The sequence below is a fragment of the Anas platyrhynchos genome, chromosome 1, assembly GCF_047663525.1.
Source record: "Anas platyrhynchos isolate ZD024472 breed Pekin duck chromosome 1, IASCAAS_PekinDuck_T2T, whole genome shotgun sequence".
Taxonomy (NCBI): Eukaryota; Metazoa; Chordata; class Aves; order Anseriformes; family Anatidae; genus Anas; species Anas platyrhynchos.
Window position 1 is genome coordinate 146,736,209 of NC_092587.1, and position 12,579 is coordinate 146,748,787.

At 48.3% G+C, this 12,579-nt stretch overlaps 1 protein-coding gene across 8 annotated transcripts in view; it reads left to right on the top strand.

The window, feature by feature from the left end:
- ARHGEF7 (Rho guanine nucleotide exchange factor 7) overlaps positions 1–12,579 on the top strand; it is a 110,944-nt gene that overhangs the window by 11,589 nt on the left and 86,776 nt on the right. For 4 of the 8 annotated variants that reach the window (XM_027444149.3, XM_027444159.3, XM_027444163.3 and 1 more), the window contains exon 2: positions 306–392. In XM_027444149.3, the coding sequence (XP_027299950.1) occupies positions 306–392 (87 nt within the window). Of the gene's footprint in view, positions 1–65; positions 203–303; positions 393–1,658; positions 1,704–12,579 lie in introns of those variants that run through there. The other 4 variants (XM_027444154.3, XM_072031986.1, XM_027444174.3 and 1 more) reach the window with 4 other exon arrangements.

Genomic DNA, 12,579 nt, shown 5'->3' on the forward strand with positions numbered 1-12,579 from the left:
CTGGGTTTTTAATCCCTAATTTTAACAAGCAGCGAGCGTGCCCGCAGCCTCCCCCTTTCCCTTTCCCTTTCCCTTCCCTTCATCCCGCCCCGTGTGGAGGCGGGCTCCTGCCCCGCCCGCCATTTCCTGCGCTCCCTGTTTACTTCCCGGGTCGAGCCCTGCCCAGCCGCCGCCGCCGCCCGCGGAGGGGAGGGGAGGGGAGGTGAGGGGCGAGCCGGGGGGGGATTAAAAAAAAAAAAAAAGGGATGGTAAAAAGGGATGGAGGGGGGACCCCGCGCTGAGCACGGCCGCCTCTTGCCTTGCAGGTGTTCCCGGAGCCGCGCACGGAGGCCGAGTGCCTGAGCAACATCCGCGAGTTCCTGCGGGGCTGCGCTGCCGCCCTCCGCCTGGAGGTGAGTGCGGGGGCACGGGGGAGAGGGGCTGCGGGGCCGCCCCGACACAAGATGGAGGCGCCCGGGGGGGGGGGGACGGCTGCTGGCACGGGGGAAGATCTGAAACCTGCCTTTTTTATTTTATTTTCATCCCGTTCCTTGTGAAATAAGGCTTGATGCCCCCTAAAAAAAGAAAAAATCTTCTAAAATCGAGAGGGCAAATAAAATGTGAGGCAAATAAACCCCTCCCAGGGTTGGCTCCCCAGGAGACAGCTTTGCGTTGTCTTAAGCCTTCTGGTTTGCCTCACAGCTGCTGTTTTTTTTAATTTTAATTTTTAATTTTTAACACCTGTACAAAGTCATATTTTGAGCTTTCACGTGTGGGAGCCGATCTAAGGTTCAAGTAGTGGACGTGTGTGAGGCAGAGTGAGGCGGTGAGGGAGACCCATCGAGTCTCCCTTCAGAAATAAATGCAGTATTGCAAACAGGAGAGCCAAAGGTGGGAAAAAACCACCACGGATATCCACCTCTCTTCACTCATCCCCTCGGGCAGGTCTCACCAAGCTTGGAGTCATTTCAGTGGTACCAGGCTGGGAGCAGGCAGCGTTGCAGCTCGGTCTTTTGTAGCTGTGGTGAGCTTTTGTCAGCTCTTGTGCTGAGAAGGTGAAGAAAAATGATTTAAAAAAAAAAAAGATAATTCTGGTCTTCCTCTCGGAACCTGAATATTTTTTGGGCATAACCAAATTGTTGACGTGGCCTCAGGGGCTTCTCAGCCAGATTGCCGGAAACTCCTTTCTTCTGCCTTCCAGCTCAGCGTGTCGGAGCAGGAATGGTTCCCAAGCTACCAGGAGAGGTGAGAGGCTGGCAGGAAGGGGCACAAATGCCTGGGCGTATGGAGCCTTCTGTGCGAGCCTTACGAACTCTGGGTGTGCTCCCAGGTTGGCTGTTCCCTGTTGTTTTCTCATTAATTTCTCCAGCCCCCTAGCTGTGGCCAAAGATGAGAGGAATGGCAGCCCGGACTCAACAAGTGGGTATCTGGCAGGACCGCTGAGCCTGGGCTTCTTTTTCCTGCCTCCTTTAACAAGGTGTGAGTCAGCCCTCGTGGATCTCTGCCTCGCTCGCTGTGGGAACTGGGGAGGTGCCATAGCTTCTCCGTGCAGTGTCTGTAACGCTGCCTTGCTGCCGGTCAGGCTTTAGAAGAGGCTGGTTGCTCGCTTTGAAGGTTGCCTTCAGTTTTTGCACTGAGTGAAGAGCATCTCTGGAAACTGTGACAGGGATTTTTTTCAGGGGCAGATTATCTCAGAGGGCAGATTCACCACTGAAGAGTTAATGGTGAGTATAAATGGCTGATAAACCAGTGGGTGTGGTTGTGATCATCAAAACAGAAGAGATATGTGAACAGTGCAGGTATCAGAGGGAGCTCTGGAATGGTGCTGGGAAATGTGACCTTGTGAATGTGATTTTCCTACGTGTTCCTTGTGGAGCTTTGCATGGCTCTACTTGAGACTGGTGTCGAGTTATATGTGGCCAGGTTGGGTGATTTTCTGTAGGGTTTTTGGAGTGTGGTACAAAGACAGCACTGGTTTGCTTAGCCAAGGGTCAGCCTTGCACAAGCACTTCCAGTTCCTAGATCTGAAGTAGTCACAGATGTAGTAGAACTGTAGTTTGACAAAGCTGTGTCAGAGCTCCTTGCTTCTTAGTCTGTATGGCTTTGCCTTTGGAGCCTCTGTTATGGCATGTTTGAGAACTTGATGAACGACTGTGGTAGATGGAGGGCTGTGCTGCAGTAGGTGGGTTTTTTTTTAATGTTTTCCTATATTATGTCCATTTATGGAGGATGTGATGGCTTCTGCCTTCCTACCATAAAGATAAGGGACAGAGGTGGGAAATGTTCTTGGCCTGGGAATGTTCAGGTGTCTGAAAGTTACCATCTGCTTCCTCTCCCTCAGTAAATCTGAGCAGTTAAATTGCATATCCAGAAAGGATAGCTCAGATGCTAATGAGGACCCCTGTTCCTCAAAGGGAACCAATGGCTCCTTTTTGCCCCTGCAGTACTTGATGTTTCAGTGTTCCAGAGCAAAATGAATGCTTAATCTGGAGTTTGCAGTAATCTTTTGTAAGTTGAAATCTGTGTTGGTAAGGCAGAAATAGTTTCAATAAATAATCAGAAGATTGTTCTGCAAGTATTGTCTTTTAATACTTCTTTAAAATAAAGATTTCTCATGTACGGCTTAAAAAATGAGACCTGTTTGTGAAAAAATGTTCCTGAGATCTCAGCTAGGGCCTGAATATGGAACTCCATATTGCTTTTTTTTTTTTTTTTTTTCCCCTTCTGGAAACTGTTAATGTTTGCTTAGAATAATTGGAGTGTGGAGCAGTTTAAAGCTTCGAAGCTCGGTTGCATACGACAAATGTCTACGTCGATGGAACAGACTGTGGAACAGCTGCCCGCGTTGCAAGTTCACAACTTACTGCGCGGCTTCCTCCGGGAGGTACAGTAGCTATATGCTGCTCTTCCCAGTCCTCTTTTAAGGGTCGTTTTCCCACACAGTTTTATCTTTGGGTGAAAAAAACACTTAGCTATGTTGCCTTTAAAGGAAGAAAGGCCTGCTTGGCTAAATGGGTTCAGGGAAAAGGCTTGCAGCATGATGGTTGTGCGTGGTGGACTCTGCTCTGGAGGAATATCAGTGGATCCATGTAATTGGTGTGGGACGCGCTGCAGACACACAGCATCTTCCACAGAAGTCTGGCAGGAGACAGAAATGACAAGGTGACGGTCACAGAGCATTTGTTCCTGTTGGAGCCCTAATATGTAATGATTGTCTTGTACCTGTGTCATTACTCGGGGTTTGTTCCTTTTTCAAACGAGCCTCAGCTTCCTGGATAGATGTACTTTCCTCTTTCTTTGATCAGAGCTGCTTAACAGCTTGTGAGGCCAAAAACAGGCCGTTAGAGAAATCTTTGTCTAGTTCAGCAGCAGAGAGGTTTGTTTGGGGAACAGTTAAACATAGGTTAATAGAAGAACAAAGCTGCGTGTTGCTGTCCCTTGTTTAAAGGAGCGAACAGCTGATGTATCCTGTGAACACCACCAAGTCCTACTTCCTCAAATTTCCCGAGTCCTATCTTGCAACATTTTTCTGCTGGCTTTCATGGAAGGAAAATGATTATTGCCTGCTCAACTGCAAGTGTGGCGTGAGCTCCAAAATACTTTGTATTTCTGTTACACTGATGGGAAAGATGGCAACTGGCTCATGGAGAAAGATAGGTGAGCCAAGGAGTTGAGAGTCTTCTCCACACCTGTGCCTATGTCATTCAGGTTGGTCACCTTATTACAGAGGCAGCAAGGCCGAAATCGGGATTTTATTTCTCTAGTAAATTTATTAAAGGAGAAACAAAGCAAGCCTGGTCTCTTGTAAATCTTGAAGGATTTACCCTTAAGGTTCAGAACACCACATGCAAATGTGGGAAATGAAGTCTCAAGGGTTCTGAATTCTATCAAGATATACAAATGTGCCTGAAACGCAGCTGTGGCCCTGGGGAGAAGTTTGTGAGGGCTGCCAATATTCTGCTAGACCAGGTGATCATTTGGGAGCAGGTTTGCCTGTCTTTCTCTTCCCTCCCCACCCAGCCATGGCAGATCATCTGTTAGGCGATGTTACTTTTCTCCCTGAGCCTTGTGCATTTCTGTAGCTTGTTACGGCTGCAGTCCTGCTGCCTGTGTGGCTTTGGGAAGGTACTGTGCACCTTGGCGTTTGGAGATCCATTTGTACAAGGTGCAAATTGAACTAAGATCTAGGTTGAGCTAAGCTGCTAACATGAATGAGCTTAGCTGACGTCTGCCAGTGAATCAGGAGCGGCGAGGGTTCTCGTGCAGAAGAGCTTCAGGCCAGTATTACAATGATATTATAGAAATTCAATCACACACCTACCCTTCTGGCACTTGTTCAGACTCTCGTCTTGCCTTGTCAGAGAAATATTTTCTTTAGCTTTGCTCCTTGGTTTCCTTCCAGTAGAAAGAAGGTCTTTCTAGCACGGGAGGTGTGCTACCAGATGTCTTAGCTGAGCGCCTTTCTGCTTCTTTGTTGTAAATATTTTCCAGCATTTTGATGTTTTAAAGTTACTGCTATTTACTTCCAGTTAAACACTGGAAAGCTTTTATTTGGAGACTGAGATCTTGGCTAGATTTTTGGTAAGAAAGGGATTATACAAAGAATTTACACATCTTTTGTTCAAGATGTGTCCACTGCCTTCCCCCCTTCCCGATTTCTGTCCTTTTCCTCATGTACTGGTACAGTTCTGCACGTGACTGTTTCATGCAGTTCTTTCTTGATTTTCTTGGTCTGTTTTGCTCATCATAAATAAGTCAAGTACAGCCTGACTTGTGTTACTGGAGTCTTGGTAGTACATCTTGGATCCTTTTGAAGACAGGAGGGTGCTGTTACGTGGCTGTTTAGACACATTTTTAGAGTGGCTCCTGTGTGTGATTTGAAGGATTCTTGTGCATAAAGAGGACGCCTGGAGCGGTGATTCACAAGTTCACCAATTCTTTGTGTTCCCATTGAGGAGAAGGCTTTGAATATTACTTTGTTAAAGGTGTCCTACAATAACATGGTGGGAAAGTTTATTTCTTTTTATTAAGAATACTTTTTTTTTTTTTTAAGGTCAAACCACATCTGTGTGCTGTTCGCATGGCGCTGTGCGTGGTGAGGTGACAGAGGCAGAGCCACACGTTGTGGGGCAGGGAGGATTGGTAGTGCCAGAAGCTGGCACAGCTTTAGTGTGTAAGACACAGCCTCACACGAGTGTGCCCGACAGCATTTCAGGTTCTCACCCTGCTCCCTTTAACCTTCTTTCTCTTCCTGGGGAGTTTTTTTTTTTTTTTTGGGGTTCTGCCTGAGCTGTTGCAGCACTCAGTGTTGTGTTGTACTATGGCTGGCAAACCACTGATTTCAGTGGCTTTCATTAAATAGGAGGAACGATTTTCTTTGAAGTACGTGTTCAGAAGCACCTGATACTGGTTTAAACACTGAAATTTTGAAATGGGGGGTGAAAAAAAACCCCAAACTCTCACAAAAATTACAAAAGTGAATTTCAGGGGTGTGCCTCCCTACAGAGTACTGTCACAAAAATGGTTGGGGAATGTGCTAGCATTTTTTTTTTTGACTACTTAGGGTCTGTATTGAATGTTCCTTGAGAAAAAAATCTGTTCAGAAGTTTTGAGTTAGACCTTAAATGTTTGTATACCTTCAAATTATTGTGCACTGCGTGCTGACATAACCCCTGGAGCACAAATGTGAGCCTGCTGCAGACGTCGATCCATCCGCCCTCACTGCGTGGGCCACACGTGGGGGGTGTGTGGCAGGGCAGACCCGCTCCAGGACGCTTCAGTGCACACAGGGAGAGCTGCAGAGATGTGCTGCTCCTCTCTGCTCCGCCTCTCGCCTGGGATATGTCTGCTGAGGGTACCCTGTGCCACTGCCCGGTTGAATTGCCCTGTGCTTTGGGAGAGGCCTCAGTGCAACCGCTTTGTTTGTGGGGCTGGTTTTAGTCCTGAGGTCTGAATAAAGCCTCGTCCTGCAATTAAAAGGGAAAAAAAGTGTGTTGTGCTGTTAATGCAGAGCGCACAGCAGATCTCAGCGCTGCAGTCGTACGCTCAAATATAGCCCACGGCTTTCACTAAAGGGTGGCCGTGCTTTTTTGGTAGAAGAGGAGCTGATCATGTGAGGGGAAATGTGGGAGCTAGGAAATCCAGGGAAACCAGAGAGCTGGAGGGGAGGAGGCTTTGGGCAGAGCTTCAGAGACCCTGTGGAGAAAGAAAAGAGAACGCAAAGGGTTGCTTGCTGGCTCGTGCTCTTCTCCTGCCTTGTCAGAGGGGTTCGGGCTGTCTGCTTTCCTTCACCCTCCCCTGCTCTCCAGCTCTCTGCTGGGAAGCTCGGCGGGGAAGGGCCGGTCTGCTCACTTCCTGATCTTCTTCTCTGCCTGGCCCTGAGCACCTGCTGCGAGGTGAGTGCTGGGCTGTGAAGCGTGCTCCGGGGGGCAGCTCTGTGCACGTGTCAGAGCCTCGCTGCCTCTTATTCTTTCCCTGCCCCTTTCCAGGGAATGGCTGTGGTCGTGCTGGTTGCTGTCGTGGCTTTTACAGGTGACTCGTGAAGTTGTGCTCCAGAGGCCTTGCCACCTTCCTCACGTATTTCTCAGGACTTGTAAGAAATGTAACTGACGGGTGTCCTGTAAGCAGAAATGGAGGTAAAGCTGAGGTTGTACAACCACAGTTGGGTGTGCTGAATGCAATTATCTCGTTATTAGGTGTCAGCTGAATTTCCCAGGCCTGTGTGTGACACACAGAATGTCCTGAGTTGGAAGGGACCCACAAGGACCACCATGACCCCTGCCCTGGGCAGCCTGTCCCAGTGCCCGACCACCCTCTGGGTGCAGACCCTTCCCCTAACCCCCAGCCTGACCCTCCCCTGTCCCAGCTCCATGCCGTTCCCTCGGGTCCTGTCGCTGTCCCCAGAGAGCAGAGCTCAGCGCCTGCCCCTCTGCTCCCCTCGTGAGGGAGCTGCAGGCTGCCATAAGGCCTCCCCTCAGCTTCCCCTAGGCTGAAGAACAGCTCTGGCAGGACAGGGGCTTTGGAGACGACCTGAGATGCGAACTATCCAGAAGAGAGTCCACAGAAACAGGCTGTGGCTTTAGCTTTTGTGTACCGATTTCAGCAGAATCTTCTTTTGATTTTTATTTCTGACTTAGGAGGTGCTCTAGGTTGATGCTGTGTGGATATGATGCAATATCTAATTTAGATGGTCTGTGATTTGCTGCGATTCCTTAAACGCTTTCAGCTTAGCAACTACTCCTGACTTCTGCTTGCATGCAGATCTCTTGGTATGTGTGGGAAAGGTGCTGTGCAGTCTGCTCTGGAGACGAGCTTTTGCAAGCCTGATTTTTGCATTATTGTCTTGCTGAGAGGAGAAAAGCACCTCGCTGACTTCCTCTAATTTAAAGGAAAAGACCTATTTAGAATATGGTGATTTTTGCATTTCCTTGGGGGGAATTAATCTGATCTTACCGAGTTCAGCTGAACACCAGGATAACTCCCTAACTCCTGCGTGTCCCAGCTTGAACTCTCCGTTTCACTGCAGCTACCTGGATGGAGATGTTTCATCAGATGTCAGTGCTACTGAGAGCTGGAACAGTGAGCCTGCCCAGTGTGGGAAATGGGCCTTTTTTTATGTTGCCAGCTTTTTCCAGGTCTTTGCATCTTCCGGGAAATACTGAAGCATTCTCGGTGGTAGAGAAAACTGGTGGTGGTAACCTCAGACTGCTGTTACTGAAAATGAGGTGTCTTCAGCCGTGCTGCCTCAGTCCTCTCGGGTGGAACAAGTGGTGTCCCGACAGCAGGTCCAGAGGGAAAGCCAGGTTTGTGGGAGGGCGATGGGGTGTTTCAGCAGGTGGCAGTCTCTTCTCTGAATCCGCACAGGGCCAGTGCTGCAGCCTGCTCTGGGAGAGGGGAGAAGAAAGAACGGCGTCTTTCTGTCAGTGCCGTCTTGTGGGCCAAGCATTAATACAGACTGAGTGCTGGTGGATTAAAAAAGAAAGGGGAAAATCCTTTTTTGGGGTGCTCTAGATAGTTTCCTAAGGTCTTTTCACCCCACTGACAGACTTTGCATCTGGAAAATGGGGCCAGGTGTTCACAGAGTGAGCTGTGTTTCCTGACGGGCTGGGCTAAAGATGAAGACTTGTATCCAGCAGGTGAAACATCTGGCTGAGCCTTCTTTCCCCATAAGCTGTAGCTGAAGTCGAGGGGGGAACCACCACCCGAGAAAAATCCCTTAATTTTTTGGCTTCCTTTGTGCGTAGCATCCAGAAACAATTGACCAGAGTTGCTTTTGGGTCCCAGTTAGGAAACAAATGGGTTTGTTCCCTGCTCCAGCACAGGAATCCAGCCCATTCCCTCCCACCCCCTAAAAGAGGAAACAACCACACTGCCCACAGAGCACAGTCCTGCTTCCCCCAAGCCCATGCTGCTGGGGTAGAGAGCGTGGTTCAATTGGAGGGGGAAAAAACAAAAAAAAAAAAAAAAAAAAAAAAAAAAAAAAAAAGAGGAGGAATTAGGGCCGTGTCGTTAAGGCTGTGTGTTTCGGCAGTTGTCTGGATGGGGTCTGAAATCCTGCTGTAATATTCAAACAAAAGCAATTGGTTTTGGTAATCCTGTAAGGGAGGCAGGGCCAGGTGGGAGGCTTCCACCAGCTCAGTGTTTGGCCTTCCCTGTAACTCTGGCTGCAAGCAGCTACTGCCCGAGCGTTATTCTTACTGCATTTTGTTGTGTTTAGCCTGTTTTGTGTGTATTTCTAATGAGTTATGAGCAGGAGCACCCCTTGCTGTATTTCTACACGAGCTGCCATGGTCGCTGTTAAGGGCTTGCTGCTTCCCTGCCGGTCTCTGGTGACTGAGGCTGTTTTCTCCCATCAGGACTATTTAGCCATGAGGCTATTTTCTCCTCGCTGGGTGCCAGCACCAGCATTTGTAGGGGCAGTGGGTGAGCAGCAGGGAGGCCACCTCCACCTACAGGTAGTGCAACCTCTTGTTGAGGTTGATTTGAGGGGGAATTGATCAGCCCCCTACCCCCCGACACTCTTGCTTGTTTGCTCAAGCGATGAATAAGAACGAGGTTTAGGGAAAAAGACAGCCCCTAATGCTGAAAGCCTATTGGCACGCAGTGCCTAGGAGCAGTTTTATTTAAACCAGCAGCCACAAATGCTCCTACCTCTGTTAAACTAACTGGGTCTCCATGCAAAATGCATTGAAACATATTTTTCTTGCAGGTTCTGTGTGCTTAGTAGCTGCACGGAGTGGAAATACTCACTGAAGCGATGACCATGTGCAGCGTAAAAGCAGAAATCGCAGTGCAGTTTGTTTGCTGTCACTTCTTCAGGTTCCTTGTGTATGTTAAAGCGTTTTGAGTGTGCAGGGATGGGGTAATACCCCCCCCCCTTTTTCCTCAGGCTAGTTCCCGTGTCACACGGACGTCTCGCAGAAGGTAGCTTGGGTGTACAAACACAGCCGAAGCCTTCGTGGGACTTGGCAGCGGACCCGAGCGAGCAATCCTTCATTGTTACGATACAAAGTTGTTGTAATTAGCTGGCTTTGATATTGTAAACTGCTGATAGTTAAATTGACCACATCTGGGTGTTATTTATGGCCTGAGTTAATTACTTGGCTTAGAGGGCTCTGCAGTTTGGAAGAGGCCTGTCAGCTTGCTGACTTCTTTCCTGCCTGTGCTTGCATGCGAAGATGGCTTATCTTTTAATTTTTGGTAATGCTGCTTGCTGGGAGAAGTACCCTGCTTTCAGATGTCAGTATGTCACTCTCAATTAAGTGAGTGATTGTAATTTTATTTATAGCTGCTGTCAGCAAGCGAAGAAGAAAATGTAGGTGTTCCCTTAGAGCAGTCCAAAACCCTCAGATCTAGGGAAAGCACCATCTGAGGCAGGAATGAGAAAGAGCACTGTAACTTACAGTGACACAGACTGGTTTTTAAAAACATTTCGGGACCATAAAGTAACTTGTGCCAGACTGCCCTCAAATTATTGTAGCTGTGAATGCTACTAAGGCTTTGAAAAGACTGAAGAGAGCTTTTTGGTTTCGGCGTAACAATCTTATTGGCCCCACTGTGTGTGTGTGCTAACGTGCCACTGCTTGGTTTTCTGGAGGAACCTGTCCTGGTTTCAGCTGGAGAGTTGTCGGGTGCTCTTCCCTGTGTTGGCTGCAGGAGGTGGCCTCAGCCTGGTGCTGGATACAGCTGGAATCGTAGTTTGCAGGCAAAATCATAGCGTGGATGTTCTGCAACACTCCCCCGTAGTGCTGGATCCTCACAGTCATCAAGTATTTTAGGAGGGCATCCTGGATGGCAGGGATGGGCTGGGAAATGAATTTGCCAGTCAGGGCATTTTAAGGCTTCCTGATGCATCCTTTGACCTGCCTTGTCCTCGGTTCTGAATGGGGACAGAGACCTCGAGGGAAATGTTCAGTTGCACAGTGAATATGCAGATCGCTTCTAGGTGGAAAAAAACAAGTCTTACTCTATTCCTGAACCCAGGCAGAGCCTGCCTTTTACAGGCAACAAAAGAAACCCCTCCAGAGGGTGACCTGTGGTGCGTGGGATGTTCGTCCCTCTGGGGACAGAGAGGGAGACAGCAGACATCTGAAAATCAGTTTCCTAAAATGAGACGTAGCACAGTCATGGCTTTGTCATTCTTCCATTCCCTGTCTCCTCAGTTCTGCATCCAGCTGGTGTGTCCTGGTGATGGAGTTGGACTGTCACCTTCTCATAGGGGCTCCCTCTTTTGGTGTTAGCATCTGAACATTTAGGGACTTTGGGTAATGCTCTGCTCTGTCCTCTGCAGGTGGAGTCCTCTGGGAATCTCTGACAAGCTTAGTCTTTCCTTGGCATGCAGATAGGTTGGTTTAAAGAGAAGAAGAAAAATGAAAGGTCTTAAGCTGATTAAAATTGAGTGTTTTTTTCCATCTTTTTCTTAGGGGACAGTTTCTGGTACGTTTTTGAGAGAAACTTTGACAGCTAGGACAGATCCAAAGCAAGGGGAGCTGAAGTGTTTCAGAGTTTGCATTCCCCCAAGGTGAATTCTGACGAGCATCATTTTCTTGTTCTCATTTCTAGTAAGGGCAGAATGGGGAAGGTCTGCACAGAGCACTGCTAATCAGGTAAAGCACGAGGCAAGTGCACTTCATGAAATAGCTCGCAAACGTTTGAGCTTCAAGAAAGCTGAAGAGAAAGTAAAAAATTATTACTGTAAAGCATTGATGGGGCTGCCAGCCTTGATGCCACACGTGTACTAATGACAAGATTTCACACCCCTGTGTAGTGCACATCACCTGAAGATGAAGCTTCTGTGCAGGGGTTGTAAGTTGGCCTTCAGAGGAGCTGTGGTATCATCGTCAGTCATTAATGCAGTGCTTCAGCAGGACAAAATTGACCCAAATCAGCCATAAACGTTTGTTAAAGTAAGCAAAATATGTACTGTAGTAAAGTAACCAAAATACTCTGGTTGTGGACGGCCTGCTGATAGGCTGTAAAGCCTGCCTGGCATCTCTGGGTGTCTTTTGGAGGGACTGGAGCCGTTGGAGTGGTGTTGTACTGCTGTGCTCTGCACCTGAAATGGGGCCTTGGTGGTTTTGCTTCACCACTGAGAGTCCTGAAGCAGGATTGATGTTCACCTAATTGCCATCTGTGATGGCTTTGAAGTTCGGGTTTGTTCTTGGTAGTGGTTAATGCAGGTCTCCTTACAGGGGTGTTCTCGCAGTTTTTCTGGATAAAACTACCCAAGAGAAATAATGGCACCTTCACGGCAGTGCCTGCCTTCAGGAAACTGGCGATGCTTGAGGTGAGGTACGCTGAGGTTAGTTTGAAATGATCCTGATCTTAATATTAAGGTCCTTTTTCATCTTTCTACACTTCTTCTGCCTCAGTAGAATATGGAGGCTCTGTAGTCTTGAAGAAGCTGCCTCACGTGCTGTTCCTGCAAGTTAACGAAGTGACATTCCCCTCACAGCATGAAACCCTTCTCCCTTGCCTTCCTGGCTTTTTTAAAACAGCCTCTCCAAGGGGATCCATGCAAGCAGATGCAGCCTGCCTTTGGAGTCAGTGAGCTGGTGTCTTCCATAGCTGAAGAACCCTTTGCTCAAGCAGCTTGCAGTGAGCACAGCTGCAGGTTCCTGCTGTCAGAGCTGGAAAAGGGTTGGGCAGAACGCCTTGGGCAGCAGAATGGCACTGCAAGGGAGACACCCTTGCACTGGAAGGTACTAGGGTGTTTAGTAGGCCTTTAGGGGTTAAATCACTTGGGAAGCACTGGTGGCTGAGCCCAGAGTGAGGGTGATGAGTTGTCATGAAGCAGAACTTGCATTACTTAGGCGCAATCCAGACATTTGAAGCGTGTTGTAGGAACTCAGTTTTAAAAAGTGGGAACTTAGTTTTAAAAGCTGGTGAAGGTACAGGTTAGAGGGTGTCTCTGTCTGGGGGAAGCTGCTTTTAGAGCTGCCAGAAGGTACTGCAGGAGCTACTGTGGATGCTTTAAGAGCAATCTTCATAGCAGGATTTATTTTCTGGGTGCTCCAGAACTAATTCTGCTGCAAGGCACTAAGATAGGGAGAATGTACGGTGTGTGTAGTATTTTACCAGGTGTGCAGGACTGGGCAGCAT